Source organism: Pristiophorus japonicus, chromosome 19 (assembly GCF_044704955.1).
Source record: "Pristiophorus japonicus isolate sPriJap1 chromosome 19, sPriJap1.hap1, whole genome shotgun sequence".
Lineage (NCBI taxonomy): Eukaryota > Metazoa > Chordata > Chondrichthyes > Pristiophoridae > Pristiophorus > Pristiophorus japonicus.
Window position 1 is genome coordinate 3704801 of NC_091995.1, and position 24892 is coordinate 3729692.

At 50.2% G+C, this 24892-nt stretch overlaps 2 protein-coding genes across 2 annotated transcripts in view; one reads left to right on the top strand and one right to left on the bottom strand.

Annotated features, from left to right (window-relative positions):
• LOC139230626 (superkiller complex protein 2-like) overlaps positions 1-21684 on the bottom strand; it is a 170498-nt gene extending 148814 nt beyond the window's left edge. The window contains exons 1-4 of the mRNA XM_070862442.1: positions 21603-21684; positions 10497-10618; positions 8664-8773; positions 3006-3123 (exon numbers count right to left, since the gene is read on the bottom strand). Coding sequence (XP_070718543.1) covers positions 3006-3123; positions 8664-8773; positions 10497-10618; positions 21603-21621 — 369 coding nt within the window. The 5' untranslated portion in view covers positions 21622-21684. The remainder of the gene's footprint in view (positions 1-3005; positions 3124-8663; positions 8774-10496; positions 10619-21602) is intronic.
• An 815-nt stretch (positions 21685-22499) lies between these two features.
• The window catches only part of nelfe (negative elongation factor complex member E), a 61031-nt gene continuing 58638 nt past the window's right edge, over positions 22500-24892 (top strand). The window contains exon 1 of the mRNA XM_070861138.1: positions 22500-22700. Within this exon, the coding sequence (XP_070717239.1) occupies positions 22626-22700 (75 nt within the window). The 5' untranslated portion in view covers positions 22500-22625. The remainder of the gene's footprint in view (positions 22701-24892) is intronic.

A 24892-nucleotide genomic window follows, 5' to 3' on the forward strand; every position in this document is an offset into this window, starting at 1 on the left:
GAATAAAGTGTATTTTTGAAATTTTTAAAAAAACGCTCTCGGCAATGAGACTCGAGGTGCTCAGCACCCTCCCGGATGCACTTCCTCCACTACGGGCGGTCTTTGGCCAGGGACTCCCAGGTGTCGGTGGGGATGTTGCACTTTATCAGGGAGGCAGTGACTACACTCCAAAAGTACGTCGTTGGCTGTAAAGCGCTTTGGGACATCCGGTGGTCACGAAAGGCTCTCTGGAAATCCGAGTCTTTCTTTCAAATACAACTTACTGTCGCTGGTGAATGACTGACAGCAGCTCATAAAACGGGTACCTCCCTCTGTCTCTACATCATCCCCTCCCCCCCCCCCCCCCCACACACGTCATAGTAACCCCCTGCCCAGAGTCACACTGCGACAGAGAACCCTACCCTCTGGACCAGAGTGTGTGGGGCGCTGGGCAAAAGCATCTCCTTCCCCACCAGGGTCAGAGTCACACTGGGGGGGGGGGGGGCGGGGCGCAATATTAACCTAATTCTCCGGACGGGAATCTCACAGGGTCCATGCAGAACGTCGGCCTTACTCTCTCCCCATCCCCCCCGGATCCCCATCCAGTTTCCCGACGGGCGGTGTAATGTATGCAACTGTGAGTATGCCCACAGGTTTGTAGAGCTGTTGCTGCTGCCCAGACACGCCATGGAGCACCATATCTTGTTCTCAGGAGGAGGCAGGGGTCCCCGATGGAGTGTAGTGCTCTCTATGTGGGAGACCTCCCCCTATTTATCGGGGACTTGGCCTGGAGGGTGGTGCACGGAGCAGTCCCGTGCAATCGGTTTTTAAGTTGATGGACTCCCGGGCCGCCTGTAATTTCTGTGGTCTGGAGGAGTCCGTGTTCCACCTGTAGGTACAGTGTGCGAGGTTGCAGCCCCCTGTTCCGTTATCTGAAGGGGCTGCTCCTCAATTTCCGGCTGCACTTCAGTCCCACGCTCCTGATCTTCGGGCACCCTGTGCGGAGGGGAGCGGGTAAGTCCGAGGGCCTCCTCGTAGGACTGCTCCTGGGCACGGCCCAAGGGTGCCATCAGCCGGTCCAGGCAGCGGGCGGTCGAGGGGGTCGTTCAGCCCGACTGCCTGCCTCTCTTCCACGGATACATCCGAGCCGGGGTGTCCCTGGAGATGGAGCACGCGGAGTCCACCGGTACGCTCGCGGCCTTCCGCCAGAGGTGGGCGCCGGAGGGACTGGAGTGCATCATCACCCCCGGCAACCAAATTCTAATTTGATTTGACAAGGTTCACACTTGATTTGGAAATTTGTGGGCCCTTACTAAAAGGGGGTACTTGATTTAAAGTCCTATGTAAAATAGTTGTAGAGCTGTTGAGTTGGGAGTGGCTTAGCCAGTCACGTGATGTTCACAAGACTCAATAAAACCCCAACCAGTTGGGTTCGGGGGATCCACGATGGGGCAGGTGGTTGTGAGCCTGGTGAATGAACTGATAATGTGTCGTGTGATTGTTAAATCTTTGTTAATAAACCAACTAGTTCTTAATAGGAATGGCCCTGAAATTCCGACCTCCCCGGGTCCTTATGGAGTGTTTACGGGACCAGGAAGGCATTGGAAAAGCCTGTTTTCATTGCACAATGCGCACGCGCTGAAAACCGGCTTTCCCGATCTGTCGAGTTGAAGTTTGAAAGATCCTCCGCATCACGGGAGCGAGGACATTTGTATGGGCAAGATTGCGGGATTTACCCATATCTTGCCCGGCAAACTTCCTCAAAACTCTTGTGCTGATAAAAGCAGGCTCATAGCCTACTGTTACAGGCATAAGTGTTTTAAAACATACAAAAATATAACTAAATTTAAAAAGCACATTATTTTTCAAAACCCTGCCCACTACGTTACATTTATTTTTAACCATAATTTTTAAAACTTCTTAAAAACTCGGGAAAAGATTTTTTCCTCCAAGATATTTATTAATTAAAATTAATTGAAATTAAAGTTATGTGAGGTGTATTTTTTTATTATTTATGTGTTTAGTGTGTTTGGGTTTTTCTCTCATTAATAGCAATGAGAACTGGTAGATACGGTGTTATTGCTATTAATGGGAAAACTGTGGAATACTGTACCTGATTGGTTGAGCACTCACATGTGACTGCAGCATCTCCGTGGGAACCTGGAGGACGGGAGCGCGCTCCGCGGTGCGGGAAGAGAGGACCTCCCCACTGGAATTCCACGCTCGTCCGGGACCACCAGGTAACTACGTAGAAATGTTTCAGGTCGAAAGCAATTGCCCGCAGGAAGCCTCCGACCCCAATTTCAGCCCCATGATGTTGCTATAATCCCCTGGGAGGACAGACGCACCAACGTTAGCGTCCTCGACCAGGCCAACATCCCCAGCATCGAAGCACTGACCACACTCGATCAGCTCCGCTGGGCGGGGCCACATTGTCCGCATGCCCACGACACGAGACTCCCAAAGCAAGCGCTCTACTCGGAACTCCTTCACGGCAAACGAGCCAAAGGTGGGCAGAGGAAACGTTACAAGGAACCACCCTCAAAGCCTCCCTGATAAAGTGCAACATCCCCACCGACACCTGGGAGTCCCTGGCCAAAGACCAGTCCACCCTAAGTGGAGGAAGTGCATCCGGGAGGGCGCCGAGCGCCTCGAGTCTCGTCGCCGAGAGCATGCAGAAAGCAAGCGCAGGTAGCGGAAGGAGCGTGCGGCAAACCAGTCCCACCCTCCCCTTCCCTCAACCACTGTCTGCCCCACCTGTGACAGGGACTGTGGTTCTCATATTGGACTGTTCAGCTACCTAAGGACTCATTTTAACAGTGGAAGCAAGTCTTCCTCGATCCCGAGGGACTGCCTATGATGATGATGATATGTTGCTATCAATTCCTAAGCAAAGAACCCCACGAAACAAATACGTTGCAGGCGGGATGGGCTAAGAGCTGTCCTCATTGTGTCAAGGTATCCCCCCCGCCACGCACCAGGTTCTGCTTCCCCCTCTCCACTCCATCCCCCCGCCCCCCCCGTACCTCTTTATAGCCCAGTAACTCCCCCGTCGTCGGATTCCGTTCCACTTTCAGCGTTGAATGAACCGGGGTGACGTCCACGTGGTACAAGCAATCCAAACACTTCTCCCTGGGCCACACCCTAAACACAACAAACAAAGAGAAAGGTCTTCGGATTAGACAGGGCGGGCAGTGCGGGGTGCGAGCGCAGTGTTAAGACAGACCACCTCCTCTCTCCGCTGGTTCACAACCGCCCGTTTTGAGTAATCATGAGGCTTGACATAAGAAATGGGTGCAGGAGTCGGCCATACTGCCCCTCGAGCCTGCTCCACTATTGAATACGATCATGGCTGATCATTCCCTCAGTACCCCTTTCCTGCTTTCTTTCCAAATAGGAGCAGGAGTCGGCCATACGGCCCCTCGAGCCTGCTCCGCCATTTAATACGATCATGGCTGATCCGATCATGGACTCAGGTCCACTTCCCTGCCCACTCCCCATAACCCCTTATCCCCTTATCGGTTAAGAAACTGTCTATCTCTGTCTTAAATTTATTCAATGTCCTGGCTTCCACAGCTCTCTGAGGCAGCGAATTCCACAGATTTACAACCCTCTGAGAGAAGAAATTCCTCCTCATCTCAGTTTTAAATGGGCGGCCCCTTATTCTAAGATCATGCCCTCTAGTTCTAGTCTCCCCCATCAGTGGAAACATCCTCTCTGCATCCACCTTGTCAAGCCCCCTCATAGTCTTATACGTTTCGATAATCACCTCTCATTCTTCTGAATTCCAATGAGTTGAGGCCCAACCTCCTCAACCTTTCCTCAAAAGACAACCCCCTTATCTCCGGAATCAACCGAGTGAACCTTCTCTGAACTGCCTCCAAAGCAAGAATGTCCTTCCTCAAATTAGGAGACCAAAACTGTACACAATACTCCAGGTGTGGCCTCACCAAGGCCCTGTACAACTGTAGCAACACCTCCCTGCCCCTGTACTCAAATCCCCTCGCTGTGAAGGCCAACATGCCATTTTCTTTCTTAACCGCCTGCTGTACCTGCATGCCAACCTTCAATGACTGATGTACCATGACACCCAGGTCTCGTTGCACCTCCCCTTTTCCTAATCTGTCACCATTCAGATAATAGTCTGTCTCTCTGTGGATAACCTTCAATGACTTTACTGACGCACAATAAAGGTGATGAATCTTTAGCTGCACACACAGAGTGGATATTCGGTTTCTGTCCCTCTCGAGCACACTCTGACAAACATGTTGGAATCCGTACTCCTTTGTACACCATTTTGACTACATCAAAGAAAAATGTCGAAATGACGTATCTATTTCTCCATCCTCTGAAAACAGATGATAACGAAAGGCTTGCATTTATATAGCTCCTTTCACGAACATAGGCAGGCCCTCGGAATCGAGGAAGATTTGCTTCCACTCTAAACAGGAGTCCTTAGGTGGCTGAACAGTCCAATACGGGAACCATAGTCCCTGTCACAGGTGGGACAGACAGTGGTTGAGGGAAGGGGAGGGTGGGACTGGTTTGCCGCACGCTCCTTCCGCTGCCTGCGCTTGGTTTCTGCATGCTCTCGGCGACGAGACTCGAGGTGCTCAGCGCCCTCCCGGATGCACTTCCTCCACTTAGGGCGGTCTTTGGCCAGGGACTCCCAGGTGTCGGTGGGGATGTTACACTTTATCAGGGAGGCTTTGAGTGTCCTTGTGACGTTTCCTCTGCCCACCTTTGGCTCATTTGCCGTGAAGGAGTTCCGAGTAGAGCGCTTGCTTTTGGGAGTCTCGTGTCGGGCATGTGAACAATGTGGCCCGCCCAGCGGAGCTGATCGAGTGTGGTCAGTGCTTCGATGCTGGGGATGTTGGGCCTGGTCGAGGACGCTAACGTTGGGGCATCTGTCCTCCCAGGGGATTTGCAGGATCTTGCGGAGACATCGTTGGTGGCATTTCTCCATATTATAAAAAGGTTACAGAGGCATGGAGAAGGTGCAAAAGAGATTGATTGGGGAGTACCAGAATTAAGCGGTTATGACCGTCAGGAAAGACTGAACAGGTTGCATCTCTTTTCTCGTGGAGAGAGAAGGCGGAGAGGCGACCTAAAAAAAAAAGAGTCTTTAAAATTATAAAGGGGTTCGGTAGGGTATCTATGGAGACAGTCACAAATCAAGTCCCACTTGTGGGGAGACTAAAACGAGGGACCCTAAATACATGATTGCCACGAATAAGTCCAATAGGGTCTTCGGGAGAAACTTCTTTACCCAGAGAGTGGTTAGGATGTGGAACTCGCCGCCACAGGGAGTGGTTGAGGCGACTGTTGTAGCTGCATTTAAGGGGAAGCTGGGTAAACACATGAGAGAGAGAGAGAAAGGAATAGAAGGATATGTTGATAGGGTGAAATGAAGAGGGTGGGAGGAGCCTGGTGTGGTCCCAATGACCTGTTTCTCTGCTGTCAAATTTTATGTAATCCTATACACGCACCATTATGAGGAGAGATTGGGTCAACTGGGCCTGTATTCACGAGAGTTTAGAAGAATGAGAGGGGATCTCATTGAAAGGTATAAAATTCTGACGGGGTTGGATAGACTGGATGCGGGGAGGATGGTTCCCCGGGGCTGGGAAGTCTAGAACAAGGGGTCACAGTCTCAGGATACGGGGTAGGAAATTTAGGACCGAGATGAGGAGAAATGTTTTCACTCGGAGGGTGGTGAACCTGTGGAATTCTCTACCACAGAAGGCTGTGGAGGCCAAGTCACTGAATATATTTAAGAGGGAGATAGATCGATTTCTCGACACAAAAGGCATCAAGGGGTATGGGGAGAAAGCGGGAATATGGTGTTGAGATAGAGGATCAGCTATGATCATATTGAATGGTGGTGCAGGCTCGTGGGGCCGAATGGCCTCCAACTGCTCCTATCTTTCTATTCTGCCAAAACCATACCACAGCCAGTTGACAAAGGTGCTATTTGCTTGATAGGTTCTTTGCTTAAGAATTCACAGCAACACATTGCTATTAAGAGCGAGTTGGTTTATGAGCAAAGGTTTAACAATCACACGACACATTACCAGTTCATCCACCAGGCTCACAACCACCTTCCCCATCGTGGATCCCCCGAACCCAACTGGCTGGGGTTTTATTGAGTCCTGTGAACGTCACGTGATTGGCTAAGCCACTCCCAACTCAACAGTTCTACAACTATTTTTAAGTCTAACTTTAAATCAAGTGCCCCCTGTTGGTAAGGGCACCAAAACCCACAAATTTCAAAATAAAACTTTATAGGAAACTGAGATCAAATTAAAATTTGGTTGCCGAGGGTGATGATGCACTCCAGTCCCTCCGGTGCCCACCTCTCGCGGAAGGCCGCGAGCGTACCGGTGGACATCGCGTGCTCCATCTCCAGGGACACCCTGGCCCGGATGTAAGAGCGGAAGAGAGGCAGGCAGTCGGGCTGAATGACCCCCTCGACCGCCCGCTGCCTGGACCGGCAGATGGCACCCTTGGCCGTGCCCAGGAGCAGTCCTACGAGGAGGCCTTCTGACCTACGCTCCCCTCCGCACAGGGTGCCCAAAGATCAGCAACGTGAGACTGAAGTGCAGCCAGAATTTGAGGAGCAGCCCCTTTAAATAATGGAACAGGGGCTGCAACCTCACACATTGTACATAAACGTGGAACACGGACTCTTCCAGACCGCAGAAATTGCAGGCGGCCTGGGAGTCAGTGAACCGACTTAATAACCAATTGCACGGGACTGCTCCATGCACCACCCTCCAGGCTCAACAGCTGTACAACTATTTTTAGTTGATCTGTAAATCAATTGCTCCCTAATTAAAGGGGCACCAAAACCGACAAATAAACAAATTAATGTTTGACCATCAACTTAAATTAAATTAAAATTTTGTTCCATGTTGAAATGATGCAATCCAGTATAATGTGGATAAATGTGAGGTTATCCACTTTGGGGACAAAAACACAAAGGCAGAATATTATCTGAATGGCGACAGATTAGGAAAAGGGTGTCATGGTACATCAGTCATTGAAAGTTAGCATGCAGGTACAGCAGGCGGTGAAGAAAGCAAATGACATGTTGGCCTTCATAGCTAGCGGATTTGAGTATAGGAGCAGGGAGGTCTTACTGCAGTTGTATAGGGCCTTGGTGAGGCCACACCTGGAATATTGTGTTCAGTTTTGGTCTCCTAATCTGAGGACGGACATTCTTGCTATTGAGGGAGTGCAGCGAAGGTTCACCAGACTGATTCCCGGGATGGCTGGACTGACATATGAGGAGAGACTGGATCGACTGGGCCTTTATACACTGGAGTTTAGAAGGATGAGAGGGGATCTCATAGAAACATATAAAGTTCTGACGGGACTGGACAGGTTAGATGCAGGAAGAATGTTCCCGCTGTTGGGGAAGTCCAGAACCAGGGGACACGGTCTAAGGATAAGGGGTAAGCCATTTAGGACTGAGATGAGGAGAAACTTCTTCACTCAGAGAGTGGTGAACCTGTGGAATTCCCTAACACAGAGAGTTGTTGATGCCAGCTCATTGGATATATTCAAGAGGGAGTTAGATGTGGCCCTTACGGCTAAAGGGATCAAGGGGTATGGAGAGAAAGCAGGAAAGGGGTACTGAGGGAATGATCAGCCATGATCATATTGAATGGCGGTGCAGGCTCGAAGGGCCGAATGGCCTACTCCTGCACCTATTTGCTATGTTTCTACATTTCCACCGGTGCCGACCTCTCACGGATTTCATGAGCGTACCGGTGTACACCGCGTGCTCCATCTCCAGGGACGCCCTGGCGCGAGCGTACCCCCTGAAGAGAGGCAGGCAGTCGGGCTGAACGACCCCCTCGCTGCCTCAACAGCTCTACAACTATTTTAAGTTGCACCTGTAAATCAAGTGCCCCCTGATTAAAGGGGGACACTAAAAGCGACACAATTAAACAAGTTAAACTACAGACAGTCAATTTAAATCAAATTAAAATGTGGTTGCCGGGGGTGAATGATGCACTCCAGTCCCTCCGGCGCCCACCTCTCGCCGAAGGCCGCGAGCGTACCGGTGGACACCGCGTGCTCCATCTCCAGGGACACCCTGGCCCGGAGGTACCCGCGGAAGAGAGGCAGGCAGTCGGGCTGAACGACCCCCTCGACCTCAACCGCAACAGCTCCACAACTCTTTTTGGGGACACAAAATAAACATTAAATCAAGTGCCCCCCCCCCCCGATCTGGGGGAACACTATAAATACTTTTCACATCCCCTTTTTTTTAGTTTTTTTTTAAAGATTTTTATGGGGTTTTTTTGGCAGTAAAACAAGAGATATATATATATATATATATATATATACACACACACACACACAAAGTGCCCCCTATAAAAGGGGAGGGGGACACTATAACAGCTCTATAACTCTTTTGGAGTTAACAATAGACATTAAATCATAAACATTAAATCGTGCCCCCCGATCTGGGGGACACTCCAAACATTTCCCAAAGCCCTTTTTTGGGGTTTTTTTTGTTGTTTTTTTTTTTGTGTATTTTTGTAGGTTTTTTTTAGGGCATTAAAATTCCATATTTTACAAGTGCCCCCTATAAAAGGGGAGGGGGACACTACCACAGCTCTACAAACCTGCGAGCATACTCACCAGGTGCGTGCATGAGACGAGGGACTTACTTTTGTGAGTTTTCAAAGTGGTGGAGCGGGAGCTTTTCCGGGTCGGACAGGAAGTGCTGCTCTGCCTCGGTGATGAGGTCCAAGGCGTACGGCGGCAGGCCATGTGGGAGCTGTTCGGGAAGCAGAAAAGGCAAAGGGTCAGTACGTTGCAGCTCACAGCTCCGCCCCGAGCTAGGACCAAGGAGGGACACGGCCGTGAGGCCAGGCCACTGGTTTCCCCAAATACACAGATCGTCATTCCCACAACCATCGGGGGGAATCCCTGGGACTCCCAGCCACAAACATGGAATCCGACCAACTCTGGCACCACAAAGCATTGGCTCGGATGGGGTATATGAGGGCAAGAATGTCCCTTCACCCCAAGCAAATTACTTTTGAAGCGACGTCGCTTGTCGGTGTCGACAAATGCGGCCATCGATTGGCGCACAGCAAGCTCCCGCAATGAGATAAATGACTCTGTATGGCTCAGAGACATGGACCATGTACAGTAGATACCTCAAGTCGCTGGAGAAATACCACCAACGGTGTCTCCGCAAGATCCGACAAATCCCCTGGGAGGACAGACGCACCAACGTTAGCGTCCTCGACCAGGCCCAACATCCCCAGCATCGAAGCACTGACCACACTCGATCAGCTTCGCTGGGCGGGCCACATTGTCTGCATGCCCGACACGAGACTCCCAAAGCAAGCGCTCTACTCGGAACTCCTTCACGGCAAACGAGCCAAAGGTGGGCAGAGGAAACGTTACAAGGGACACCCTCAAAGCCTCCCTGATAAAGTGCAACATCCCCACCGACACCTGGGAGTCTCTGGGCCAAAGACCGCCCTCAGTGGAGGATGTGCATCCGGGAGGGCGCTGAGCACCTCGAGTCTCGTCGCCGAGAGCATGCAGAAACCAAGCGCAGGCAGCGGAAGGAGCGTGCGGCAAACCAGTCCCACCCTCCCCTTCCCTCAACGGCTATCTGCCCCACCTGCGACAGGGACTGTGGTTCTCGTATTGGACTGTTCAGCGTGCATGGCAAGAGGGACTTACTTTTGTGAGTTTTCAAAGTGGAACTCATTTTTAGAGTGGAAGCAAGTCTTCCTCGATTCCGAGGGACTGCCTGTGATGATGATGAAATGACCAGTTACTCTGTTTTGGCGGTGTTGGCTGAGGGCGAGTGTTGGCTAGGACAGTAGGGATATTACCACAGCATCCTTTCATCATCATAGGCAGTCCCTCGGAATCGAGGAAGACTTGCTTCCACTCTAAAAGTGAATCCTCAGGTGGCTGAACAGTCCAATACGGGAACCACAGTCCCTGTCACAGGTGGGACAGACAGTGGTTGAGGGAAGGGGTGAGTGGGACTGGTTTGCCGCACGCTCCTTCCGCTGCCTGCGCTTGATTTCTGCATGCTCTCGGCAACGAGACTCGAGGTGCTCAGCGCCCTCCCGGATGTAATTCCTCCACTTAGGGCGGACTGGTCTTTGGCCAGGGACTCCCAGGTGTCAGTGGGGATGTTGCACTTTATCAGGGAGGCTTTGAGGGTGTCCCTTGTAACGTTTCCTCTGCCCACCTTTGGCTCGTTTGCCGTGAAGGAGTTCCGAGTAGAGCGCTTGCTTTGGGAGTCTCGTGTCTGGCATGTGGACAATGTGGCCCCGCCCAGCTGAGCTGGTCGAGTGTGGTCAGTGCTTCGATGCTGGGGATGTTGGCCTGGTCGAGGACGCTAACGATGGTGCACCCACAAAGCAAATAGATTGCACACGGCACACAGCAAATGAAAGCAAGTGGCTACTCCGGTCTGCTCCAATCAAAAGCCTAAGTTGCCAAGGGAAGGGAGCATGGGTACTTACTGTTGCCAACGGAAAGAGGTACCCATTCTTCTTCACGGGGTGTGTTATCAACTCAAACTTCCCCGAACAGCCCACTTCCAAGATAGACAACGGAAGATCATCGGGATCTCGCAGAGGCAATTCTTCAGAACAAGTAACAAACAGAAAAATTAATAAGAGGTGTTCAAAATTATGAGGAGTTTTGATAAGAGTAGATAACAACAATCTGTATTTATATAGCACCTTTAATGTAGTGAAATGTCCCGAGGCGCTTCACAGAAGTGTTATACGTCAGAAAAATTTACACCGAACCTCGCAAATAGAAATTAGGGCAGGTGACCAAAAGCTCGGTCACAGAGGGAGGGTTTAAGGAGCGGGTTGAAGGAGGAAAGTGAGGCGGAGAGGTTTAGGGAGGGAGTTTCAGAGCTTGGGGCCCAGGCAGCTGAAGGCACGGCCACCGATGGTGGAGCGATTGTAATCAGGGATGGTCAGGAGGGCAGAATTAGAGGAGCGCAGACATCTCGGGGGGTTGTGGGGCTGGAGGGGATTACAGAGATAGGGAGGGTCGAGGGCCATGGAGGGATTTGTAAACAAGGGGGAGAATTTTGAAATCGAGGCGTTGCTTAACCGGGAGCCAATGTCGGTCGGTGAGCACAGGGGGTGATGGGTGAGCGGGACTTGGTGCGGGTTAGGTCACGGGGCTGCCGAGTTTTGGATCACCTCTGGTTTACAGAGGGTAGAGTGTGGGAGGCCAGGAGTGCGTTGAAATAGACAAGTCTAGAGGTAACACAGGAATGGAGGAGGGTTTCATCAGCTGTTGAGTTGAGGCAGGGGTGGAGACGGTCGATGTTGCATCGGTGGAAATAGGCGGTTTTAGTTCGGCCGCAGACATGTATGTGGCCGGAAGCTCATTTCAGGGTCAGATAGGACACTGAGGTTGCGAACAGTCTGGTTCAGCCTCAGACAGAAAAGTTGGGGAGAGGGATAGAGTCGGTGGCTAGGGAACGGAGTTTGTGGCGGGGACCGAAAACAATGGTCCGACAGCAGTAACGTTCAAAAGGGAATTGGATCAATATTTGAAAAGGAAACATTTTCAGAGCGATGGGGATAGAGCAGGGTGAGTGGGACTAACTGGGACAGCTCTGTCAAAGAGATGGCACAGGCACGACGGGTCGAATGGCCTCCTTCTGTGCTGTGTCGTTCTACGTTCGAGGGACTGCACAAAGCTGCTGCACAGTGAGATACCAGCACTGTGGCGAGAAGGCGGGTGAATTACATTCGAGGAGGTTGGCACTGCAGGAGTCCCAGGTTCATCGCTTCTCCCAGAGATGGGAGCCAAGCGATCAGCGCTCTCTCCAACCGGTCAGACCCAAGTCTCGCCCACACCATCTGAACTAGTCATTCCACTTCCAATCCAGCCCAACTCCCTTAGGGCGGCAAATGGTATATTGGCCTTTATCACAAGAGGATTTGAGTATAAGAGTCAAGACGTCTTACTGCAATTATATAGGGCCCTCCTGTATGGCTCGGAAACATGGACCTTGTACAGTAGACACCTCAAGTCGCTGGAGAAATACCACCAATGATGTCGCCGCAAGATCCTGCAAAGCCCCTGGGAGGACAAACGCACCAACGTTAGCGTCCTCGACCAGGCCAACATCCCCAGCATCGAGGCACTGACCACACTCGATCAGCTTCGCTGGGCAGGCCACATTGTCCGCATGCCCAACACGAGACTCCCAAAGCAAGCGCTCCACTCGGAACTCCGACACGGCAAACTAGCCAAAGGTGGGCAGAGGAAACGTTACAAGGGACACCCTCAAAGCCTCCCTGATAAAGTGCAACATCCCCACCGACACCTGGGAGTCCCTGGGCCAAAGACCAGTCCGCCCTCAGTGGAGGAAGTGCATCGGGGAGGGCGCTGAGCACCTCGAGTCTCGTCGCCGAGAGCGTGCAGAAATCAAGCCACCCTTTCCTTCAACCACGCTCTGTCCCACCTGTGACAAAGACTGTAATTCCTGTATTGACTTTTGACGTGGAAGGAAGTCTTGCTCACTCCGTGGGACTGCCTATGACGATGATGAATGTGGTTGACTATTAACTATTCTCTGAAATGGCCCAGCAAGCCACTCAGTTGTAACAAACCACTGCAAAGAGGTATACTTCACCCCTCGTTCACCACACGGACTGCAGCGGTTTAAGGCGGCTCACCAAACACTCCTCATGGGCAATTAGGGATGGGCAATAAATGCCGGCCTTACCAACGACGCCCACATCTCGTGAACGAATGTTTAAAAAAATGTCCCACGCCGCTTTACAGGCAATGACGCACTTGTCCTGACTCTTGTAATCTGGGAAATGTGGCAGCCTATTTGCGCACAGCAAGCTCCCACAAACAGCAATGTGATCATGACCAGATAATCTGTATTAGTGATGTTGATTGAGGGATCGATATTTGCCCCAGGATACCGGGAATAATATAAAAGCAGATAGCAAGAGTTTCTCTCGGTATATAAAAAGGAAAAGAGTGGCCAAAGTAAATGTTGGTCCCTTAGAGGACGAGACCGGGGAATTAGTAATGGGGAACATGGAGATGGCAGAAACTCTGAACAAATATTTTGTGTCAGTCCTTACGGTGGAGGACACTAACAATATCCCAACAGTGAATAGTCAAGGGGCTATGGGGGGGGGGGGGGGGGGGGAAAGAGAGAGGGGGAACTTAACACAATCACAATCACTAAGGAGGTGGTACTCAGTAAGATAATGGGACTAAAGGCGGATAAATCCCCTGGACCTGATGGCTTGCATCCTAGGGTCTTAAGAGAAGTAGCAGCAGGGATTGTGGATGTATTGGTTGTAATTTACCAAAATTTCCTGGATTCTGGGGCGGTCCCAGCAGATTGGAAAACTGCAAATGTAACGCCCCTATTTAAAAAAGGAGGCAGACAAAAAGCAGTCAACTATAGACCAGTTAACCCAGATGTTGGAGTCCATTATTAAAGAAGCAGTAGCAGGACATTTGGAAAAGTATAATTCGGTCAGGCAGAGTCAGCATGGGTTTATGAAGGGGAAGTCATGTTTGACAAATTTGCTGGAATTATTTGAGGATGTAATGAACAGGGTGGATAAAGGGGAACCAGTGGATGTGGTGTATTTAGACTTCCAGAAGGCATTTGACAAGGTGCCACATGAAAGGTTACTGCACAAGATGAAAGTTCACGGGGCTGGGGGTAATATATTTGCATGGATACAGGATTGGCTAACTAACAGAAAACAGAGAGTCGGGATAAATGGTTCATTCTCGGGTTGGCAATCAGTAACTAGTGGGGTGCCGCAGGGATCAGTCCTGGGACCCCAACTATTTACAATCTATATTAATGACTTGGAAGAAGGGACCGAGTGTAACGTAGCCAAGTTTACTGATGATACAAAGATGGGAGGAAAAGCAATGTGTGAGGAGGACACAAAAAATCTGCAAAAGGACATAGGCAGGCTAAGTGAGTGGGTAAAAATTTGGCAGATGGAGTATAATGTTGGAAAGTGTGAGGTCATGCACTTTGGCAGAAAAAAAATCCAAGAGCAAGTTATTATTTAAATGGAGAAAGATTGCAAAGTGCTGCAGTACAGCGGGACCTGGGGGTACTTGTGCATGAAACACAAAAGGTTAGTATGCAGGTACAGCAAGTGATCAGGAAGGCCAGTGGAATCTTGGCCTTTATTGCAAAGGGGATGGAGTATAAAAGCAGGGAAGTCTTGCTACAGTTATACAGGGTATTGGTGAGGCCACACCTGGAATACTGCGTGCAGTTTTGATTTCCATATTTACGAAAGGATATACTTGCTTTGGAGGCAGTTCAGAGAAGGTTCACTCGGTTGATTCTGGAGATGAGGGGGTTGACTTTTGAGGAAAGGTTGAGGAGGTTGGGCCTCTACTCATTGGAATTCAGAAGAATGAGAGGTGATCTTATCGAAACGTATAAGATTATGAGGGGGCTTGACAAGGTGGATGCAGAGAGGATGTTTCCACTGATGGGGGAGACTAGAACTAGGGGACATGATCTTAGAATAAGGGGCCGCCCATTTAAAACTGAGATGAGGAGAAATTTCTTCTCTGAGGGTTGTAAATCTGTGGAATTCGCTGCCTCAGAGAGCTGTGGAAGCCGGGACATTGAATACATTTAAGATAGAGTTGGACAGTTTCTTAACCGATAAGGGAATAAGGGGCTATGGGGAGCGGGCAGGGAAGTGGACCCGAGTCCATGATCGGATCAGCCATGATGGTATTAAATGGCGGAGCAGGCTCGAGGGGCAGTGTGGCCAACTCCTGCTCCTGTTTCTGATGTTCTTATGTTAACGCTCTCCACTTGCTCTGTGGGGAGCTCAGGGGCAGAAGCCTGGGGAGTGGGGCAGAGCACTCGGTGCTGGGACAAATAGCACTGCTGCGTAGGAGCGGCTCTCCCGTCATTAAAGGGGACGACCAAGCAGCAGACTCCAAGTCTGACCATTATTTTTCTCGCGCCCGGTGAGAGGCCCACTTATCACAGTCATTGCCCGCTGCAGTTTCAGGGGCCGCTCCTGAATTTTCGCTCCGGGGCAAAAATGGGTCATTGCGCACGGAGATGACATCACAGTCTTCGCCGGTGCAGCGGAGCGGGTCGGTAAACTGCCGCGGAATTCAGCAGGAGTCGTCAGCGGACAAAAAGTCGTTTGCGCCCAGTTATCGAGGGAGCGATGCACTGTCGGAGGGGCAGTACTGAGGGAGTGCCGCACTGTCGGAGGGGCAGTACTGAGGGAGCGCCGCACCGTCGGAGGGGCAGTACTGGGGGAGCACAGCACTGTCGGAGGAGCAGTACTGGGGGAGCGCTGCACTGTCGGAGGGGCAGTACTGAGGGAGCACCGCACTGTCGGAGGGGCAGTACTGAGGGAGTGCCGCACTGTCGGAGGGGCAGTACTGAGGGAGTGCCGCACTGTCGGAGGGGCAGTACTGAGGGAGCGCCGCACTACTGAGGGATCGCCGCACTGTCAGAGGGGCAGTACTGAGGGAGCGCCGCACTGTCGAAGGGGCAGTACTGAGGGAGCGCCGCACTGTCGGAGGGGCAGTGCTGAGGGAGCGCCGCGCTGTCGGAGAGGCAGTGCTGAGGGAGCGCCGCACTGTCGGAGAGGCAGTGCTGACGGAGCGCCGCACTGTCGGAGGGGCAGTGCTGAGGGAGCGCCGCACTGTCGGAGGGGCAGTACTGAGGGAGTGCCGCACTGTCGGAGGGGCAGTACTGAGGGAGTGCCGCACTGTCGGAGGGGCAGTACTGAGGGAGTGCCGCACTGTCGGAGGGGCAGTACTGAGGGAGTGCCGCACTGTCGGAGGGGCGGTACTGAGGGAGTGCCGCACTGTCGGAGGGGCGGTACTGAGGGAGCGCCGCACTGTCGGAGGGGCAGTACTGAGGGAGTGCCACACTGTCGGAGGGGCAGTACTGAGGGAGTGCCGCACTGTCGGAGGGGCAGTACTGAGAGACGTCGCACTGTCGGAGGGGCAGTACTGAGGGAGTGCCGCACTGTCGGAGGGGCAGTACTGAGGGATCACCGCACTGTCGGAGGGGCGTCAGAGGGGCAGTACTGAGGGAGCGCCGCACTGTCGGAGGGGCAGTACTGAGGGAGCGCCACACTGTCGGAGGGACAGTACTGAGGGAGCATCGCACTGTCGGAGGTGCAGTACTGAGGGAGCACCGCACTGTCGGAGGCGCAGTACTGAGGGAGCACCGCACTGTCGGAGGGGCAGTGCTGAGGGAGCATCGCACTGTCAGGTGGATGTAAAAGATCCCAGGGCACTATTTCGAAGAGGAGCAGGGGAGTTCTCTCCAGTGTCCTGGGGCCAATATTTATTCCTCAATCAACATCACTAAAATACAGATTATCTGGTCATTATCACATTGCTGTTTGTGGGAGCTTGCTGTGCGCAAATAGGCTGCCGCGTTTCCTACATTACAACAGTGACTGCACTCCTAAAAGTGTCTAATTGGCTGTAAAGCACTGTGGGATGTCCTGGGGTGAGGAATGGTGCTATATAAATTCAAGTCTGTCATTCTTTGTATTAGTTCCCTTTGCACGCCCCCCTCCCATCCCGAGATAGGGAAAGGTGCTGTATAAATACACGCAAGGAAGGACATTGGTGTATTTGGACTTTCAAAAGGCTTTTGACAAGGTCCCACACAAGAGATTGCTGTGCAAAATCAAAGCACATGGTATTGGGAGTAATGTACTGATGTGAATAGAGAACTGGTTGGCAGACAGGAAGCAAAGAGTTGGAATAAACGGGTCCTTTTCAGAATGGCAGGCAGTGACTAGTGGGATGTTGCAGGGCTCAGTGCTGGGACCCCAGCACTTTACAATATACATCAATGATTTAGATGAAGGAATTGAATGTAATATCTCCAAGTTTGCAGATGACACTAAGCTGGGTGGCAGTGTGAGCTGTGAGGAGGATGCTAAGAGGCTGCAGAGTGACTTGGACAGGTTAGGTGAGTGGGCAAATAAATGGCAGATGCAGTATAATATGGATAAATGTGAGGTTATCCACTTTGGGGGCAAAAACAGGAAGGCAGAATATCATCTGAATGGTGACAGATTAGGAAAAGGGGAGGTGCAACGAGACCTGGGTGTCATGGTACCTCAGTCATTGAAAGTTGTCATGCAGGTACAGCAGGCAGTGAAGAAGGCAAATGGTATGTTGGCCTTCATAGCGAGAGGATTTGAGTACAGGAGCACGGAGGTCTTACTGCAGTTGTACAGGGCCTTGGTGAGGTCACACCTGGAATATTGTGTTCAGTTTTGGTCTCCTAATCGGAGGAAGGACATTCTTGCTATTGAGAGAGTGTAGCGAAGGTTCACCAGACTGATTCCAGGGATGGCAGGACTGACATATGAGGAGAGACTGGATCGACTAGGCTTATATTCACTGGAATTTAAAAGAATGAGAGGGGACCTGATAGAAACATATAAAATTCTGACGGGTTTAGACAGGTTAGATGCAGGAAGAATGTTCCCGATGTTGGGGAAAGTCAAGAACCAGGGGTCACAGTCTAAGGATAAGGGGTAAGCCATTTGTGTCTTAATGCAAGGAGTATCCGCAATAAGGTGGATGAATTAACTGTGCAAATAGATGTTAACAAATATGATGTGATTGGGATTACGGAGACGTGGCTCCAGGATGATCAGGGCTGGGAACTCAACATCCAGGGGTATTCAACATTCAGGAAGGATAGAATAAAATGAAAAGGAGGTGGGATAGCATTGCTGGTTAAAGAGGAGATTAATGCAATAGTTAGCAAAGACATTAGCTTGGATGATGTGGAATCTATATGGGTAGAGCTGCAGAACACTAAAGGGCAAAAATCGTTAGTGGGAGTTGTGTACAGACCTCCAAACAGTAGTAGTGATGTTGGGGAGGGCATCAAACAGGAAATTAGGAGTGCATGCAATAAAGGTGCAGCAGTTATAATGGGTGACTTTAATATGCACATAGATTGGGCTAGCCAAACTGGAAGCAATACGGTGGAGGAGGATTTCCTGGAATGCATAAGGGATGGTTTTCTAGACCAATATGTCGATGAACCAACTAGGGGGGAGGCCATCTTAGACTGGGTGTTGTGTAATGAGAGAGGATTAATTAGCAATCTCATTGTGCGAGGCCCCTTGGGGAAGAGTGACCATAATATGGTGGAATTCTGCATTAGGATGGAGAATGAAACAGTTAATTCAGAGACCATGGTCCAGAACTTAAAGAAGGGTAACTTTGAAGGTATGAGGCATGAATTGGCTAAGATAGATTGGCTAATGATACTTAAGGGGTTGACTGTGGATGGGCAATGGCAGACATTTAGAGACCGCATGGATGAATTACAACAATTGTACATTCCTGTCTGGCGTAAAAATAAAAAAGGGAAGGTGGCTCAACCGTGGCTATCAAGGGAAATCAGGGATAGTATTAAAGCCAAGGAAGTGGCATACAAATTGGCCAGAAATAGCAGCGAACCTGGGGACTGGGAGAAATTTAGAACTCAGCAGAGGAGGACAAAGGGTTTGATTAGGGCAGGGAAAATGGAGTACGAGAAGAAGCTGGCAGGGAACATTAAGGCGGATTGCAAAAGTTTCTATAGGTATGTAAAGAAAAAAAGGTTAGTAAAGACAAACGTAGGTCCCCTGCAGTCAGAATCAGGGGAAGTCATAACGGGGAACAAAGAAATGGCAGACCAATTGAACAAGTACTTTGGTTCAGTATTCACTAAGGAGGACACAAACAACCTTCCGGATATAAAAGGGGTCAGAGGGTCTAGTAAGGAGGAGGAACTGTGTCGGGAAATTGTGTTGGGGAAATTGATGGGATTGAAGGCCGATAAATCCCCAGGGCCTGATGGACTGCATCCCAGAGTACTTAAGGAGGTGGCCTTGGAAATAGCGGATGCATTGACAGTCATTTTCCAACATTCCATTGACTCTGGATCAGTTCCTATCGAGTGGAGGGTAGCCAATGTAACCCCACTTTTTAAAAAAGGAGGGAGAGAGAAAACAGGGAATTATAGACCGGTCAGCCTGACCTCAGTAGTGGGTAAAATGATGGAATCAATTATTAAGGATGTCATAGCAGCGCATTTGGAAAGAGGTGACATGATAGGTCCAAGTCAGCATGGATTTGTGAAAGGGAAATCATGCTCGACAAATCTTCTGGAATTTTTTGAGGATGTTTCCAATAAAGTGGACAAAGGAGTACCAGTTGATGTGGTATATTTGGACTTTCAGAAGGCTTTCGACAAGGTCCCACACAAGAGATTAATGTGCAAAGTTAAAGCACATGGGATTGGGGGTAGTGTGCTGACGTGGATTGAGAACTGGTTGTCAGACAGGAAGCAAAGAGTAGGAGTAAATGGGTACTTTTCAGAATGGCAGGCAGTGACTAGTGGGGTACCGCAAGGTTCTGTGCTGGGGCCCCAGCTGTTTACATTGTACATTAATGATTTAGACGAGGGGATTAAATGTAGTATCTCCAAATTTGCGGATGACACTAAGTTGGGTGGCAGTGTGAGCTGCGAGGAGGATGCTATGAGGCTGCAGAGTGACTTGGATAGGTTAGGTGAGTGGGCAAATGCGTGGCAGATGAAGTATAATGTGGATAAATGTGAGGTTATCCACTTTGGTGGTAAAAACAGAGAGACAGACTATTATCTGAATGGTGACAGATTAGGAAAAGGGAAGGTGCAACGAGACCTGGGTGTCATGGTACATCAGTCATTGAAGGTTGGCATGCAGGTACAGCAGGCGGTTAAGAAAGCAAATGGCATGTTGGCCTTCATAGCGAGGGGATTTGAGTACAGGGCCTTGGTGAGGCCACACCTGGAGTATTGTGTACAGTTTTGGTCTCCTAACTTGAGGAAGGACATTCTTGCTATTGAGGGAGTGCAGCGAAGATTCACCAGACTGATTCCGGGGATGGTGGGACTGACCTATCGAGAAAGACTGGATCAACTGGGCTTGTATTCACTGGAGTTCAGAAGAGTGAGAGGGGACCTCATAGAAACGTTTAAAATTCTGTGGGGTTTAGACAGGTTAGATGCAGTAAGAATGTTCCCAATGTTGGGGAAGTCCAGAACCAGGGGTCACAGTCTAAGGATAAGGGGTAAGCCACTTAGGACCGAGATAAGGAGAAACTTCTTCACCCAGAGAGTGGTGAACCTGTGGAATTCTCTACCACAGAAAGTAGTTGAGGCCAATTCACTAAATATATTCAAAAGGGAGTTAGATGAAGTCCTTACTACTCGGGGGATCAAGGGGTATGGCGAGAAAGCAGGAAGGGGGTACTGAAGTTTCATGTTCAGCCATGAACTCATTGAATGGCGGTGCAGGCTAGAAGGGCTGAATGGCCTGCTCCTGCACCTATTTTCTAAGTTTCGATGTTTCTATTTAGGACCGAGATGAGGAGAAACTTCTTCACCCAGAGAGTGGTGAACCTGTGGAATTCTCTACCACAGAAAGTTGTTGAGGCCAATTCACTAAATATATTCAAAAAGGAGTTAGATGTGGCCCTTACAGTTAAAGGGATCAAGGGGTATGAAGAGAAGGCAGGAATGGGATACTGAAGGAATGATCAGCCATGATCTTATTGAATGGTGGTGCAGGCTCGAAGGGCCAAAAGGCCTACTCCTGCACCTATTTTCTAATAAGAAATAGGAGCAGGAGTCGGCCATACGGCCCCTCGAGCCTGCTCTGCCATTTAATACGATCATGGCTGATCCGATCATGGACTCAGCTCCACTTCCCTGCCCGCTCCCCATAACCCCTTATTCCCTTATCGGTTAAAAAACTGTCTATCTCTGTCTTAAATATATTCAATGTCCCGGCTTCCACAGCTCTCTGGGGCAGCGAATTCCACAGATTTACAACCCTCTGAGAAGAAATTCCTCCTCATCTCAGTTTTAAATGGGTGGCCCCTTATTCTAAGATTAAGCCCCCTAGTTCTAGTCTCCCCCATCAGTGGAGGTGGGGAAAGGTGCCATATAAATGCAATTCTGTCATTCTTTGTATTAGTTCCCCCATGAACCCCCCCAGAGGTGGGGAAAGGTGCTATATAAATGCAATTCTGTCATTCTTTGTATTTGTTCCCCACAAACCCCCTAGAGGTGGGGAAAGGTGCCATATAAATGCAATTGTCATTCTTTGTATTAGTTCCCCCATGAACCCCCCAGAGGTGGAGAAAGGTGCCATATAAATGCAATTCTGTCATTCTTTGTATTAGTTCCCCCATGAACCCCCCCAGAGGTGGGGAAAGGTGCCATATAAATGCAATTGTCATTCTTTGTATTAGTTCCCCCATGAACCCCCCAGAGGTGGAGAAAGGTGCCATATAAATGCAATTCTGTCATTCTTTGTATTAGTTCCCCCATGAACCCCCCCAGAGGTGGGGAAAGGTGCTATATAAATGCAATTCTGTCATTCCTTTGAATTACAAAAGCAATATTATATGAATTAGCTTGCTCCCCTCTCCCTGCGGGTTATTGAATGCACAGCTCTCAGCACCTTCCCTGACACTACAGACTTTACCCCCCATCCCCACTTTAGGCTTGTGCCCAGGAGGACAATGCTCACCCAGTCTCTCCTGCTCCATCTCTGCCTGGCAACAGCCTCACCTCTCACCTCTCACCCGGAAACGCTCATCCCGCAATTTAACAAAAACCTCTTCAAACAATCTTCTCTCGGCCTGAAAAAAAAACATCGGCTCACGGTTTCGATGTGCAAACACGACGCGCTGATTTGCTGACTGCCTTTTGGATTGTTTTTTTTAGTCGTTTCTAATTGAAAGGGGAGGAAAAGGTTAGGGGGCGGGGCTCTGTGCCCCTAACAAAGATGGCGGGGAGATCCCTTTTAAAACAGCAGAGCTGAATCTTTCCTGCCCCTCACAAAGATGGCCGACGCGTTGCTCCGTCTTCAGTCAGTTGATGAGGCGGATGCCAGTATGAAAGATGGCCGACGTGCTTCTCCGTCTTCAGTCAGTTGCTGAGGTAGCTGCCAGTAACAAAGATGGCCGGCGCCGTTTTTCTCTTTCCCCCCCCACCCCTGTCAAAAGCTCGGTTTGTGACGTACGTTTGCCACGAACAAAGATGGCCGACGCGTTTTTCCCGCCGCCCCCGCCAACCAGTGCTGAGGCGACCTTGCCCTTTACCAAGATGGCCGACGCGTTTCTCCAATGGTGAGAGCGACGTCCGTTGAGGCTGACGTCTTTTGCCCCTTCACCAAGATGGCGGTGCACAACACGGCAGTTGAGAATGTGAAAACCCCCTTCTGTTTTTTTTTATATCAGCACCCGCGTGAAAAACAAAAGGGAGAAAGACATTAAATTTCCGAAATACTCAATGATGAACGGCGCCCGAAATAAGAAGTTGGATTCTTAAACTTGGGGGGGGAGCCAATGAGATGTCGAGGTCCGCCTGACGTCACCGCTGGCCGCGTCGTCACCGGTGGCCGCGACGTCACGGCGCCCGACGTCACCGGGGCGCGCGAGGTTGTTGTTGTCCTTTGGGAGCGGTGGAAGGAGAAGGGGAAGGGGAAGAGATCCCGGGGATTGGATCGGCCGCTTGTTGGGCGCGCAGAGCGGGGGAGAAGGGGGCGGCCATGGCCCTGTTCCCCGCCGCCCTCAGCGAGGAGGAGGAGGCCCTGCAGAAGAAATACGCCAAACTCAAGAAGAAGGTGAGTGAGGCCTGCGCCGTAGGCCGCGAGATAAAATCGCCATGGCAACAGAGCGGGTCACACACACAGGGGGGTTATTGTTTACATAGGGTCACACACACAGGGGGGTTATTGTTTACATAGGGTCACACACAGGGGGGTAATTGTTTACATAGGGTCACACACACAGGGGGGTTATTGTTTACATAGGGTCACACACAGGGGGGTTATTGTTTACATAGGGTCACACACAGGGGGGTAATTGTTTACATAGGGTCACACACACGGGGGGGATTATTGTTTACATAGGGTCACACACACACGGGGGGGGGGGTTATTGTTTACATAGGGTCACACACACGGGGGGGGTTATTGTTTACATAGGGTCACACACACGGGGGGGGTTATTGTTTACATAGGGTCACACACGGGGGGGTGTAATTGTTTACATAGGGTCACACACACAGGGAGGCAATTGTTTTCATAGGGTCACACACAGGGGGGGGGTAATTGTTTACATAGGGTCACACACACGGGGGGGGTTATTGTTTACATAGGGTCACACACGGGGGGGGTTATTGTTTACATAGGGTCACACACACAGGGGGGTTATTGTTTACATAGGGTCACACACAGGGGTTATTGTTTACATAGGGTCACACACACAGGGGGGTTATTGTTTACATAGGGTCACACACGGGGGGGGTAATTGTTTACATAGGGTCACACACACGGGGGGGGTAATTGTTTACATAGGGTCACACACACAGGGGGGGTTATTGTTTACATAGGGTCACACACACAGGGGGGTTATTGTTTACATAGGGTCACACACGGGGGGGTAATTGTTTACATAGGGTCACACACACAGGGGGGGGGTAATTGTTTACATAGGGTCACACACACGGGGGGCAATTGTTTACATAGGGTCACATACAGGGGGGGGTAATTGTTTACATAGGGTCACAAACGGGGGGGTTATTGTTTACATAGGGTCTCACACACACAGGGGGGTTATTGTTTACATAGGGTCACACACAGGGGTTATTGTTTACATAGGATCACACACAGGGGGGTTATTGTTTACATAGGGTCACACACAGGGGGGGGGTAATTGTTTACATAGGTTCACACACACGGGGGGGTAATTGTTTACATAGGGTCACACACACGGGGGTTATTGTTTACATAGGGTCACACACACGGGGGTTATTGTTTACATAGGGTCACACACGGGGGGGTAATTGTTTACATAGGGTCACACACACAGGGAGGTTATTGTTTACATAGGGTCACACACACAGGGGGGGGGGTAATTGTTTACATAGGGTCACACACACGGGGGGTTATTGTTTACATAGGGTCACACACAGGGGGGGTTATTGTTTACATAGGGTCACACACACAGGGGGGGTTATTGTTTACATAGGGTCACACACAGGGGGGTAATTGTTTACATAGGGTCACACACACAGGGGGTAATTGTTTACATAGGGTCACACACAGGGGGGTTATTGTTTACATAGAGTCACACACACAGGGGGGTAATTGTTTACATAAGGTCACACACACAGGGGGTAATTGTTTACATAGGGTCACACACAGGGGGTAATTGTTTACATAGGGTCACACACACAGGGGGTAATTGTTTACATAAGGTCACACACAGGGGGCAATTGTTTACATAAGGTCATACACAGGGGGTAATTGTTTACATAGGGTCACACACACGGGGTAATTGTTTACATAGGGTCACACACACTGGGGGTAATTGTTTACATAAGGTCACACACAGGGGGTAATTGTTTACATAGGGTCACACACACAGGTGGTAATTGTTTACATAGGGTCACACACACAGGGGGTTATTGTTTACATAGGGTCACACACACAGGGGGGTTATTGTTTACATAAGGTCACACACACAGGGGGATATTGTTTACATAAGGTCACACACACGGGGTAATTATTTACATAAGGTCACACACACGGGGATAATTGTTTACATAGGGTCACATACGCAGGGGGGTTATTGTTTACATAGGATCACACACACAGGGGTTATTGTTTACATAGGGTCACACACACGGGTGTAATTGTTTACATAGGGTCACACACAGGGGGGGGTAATTGTTTACATAAGGTCACACACACACGGGGGTAATTGTTTACATAGGGTCACACACACAGGGGGATAATTGTTTACATAGGGT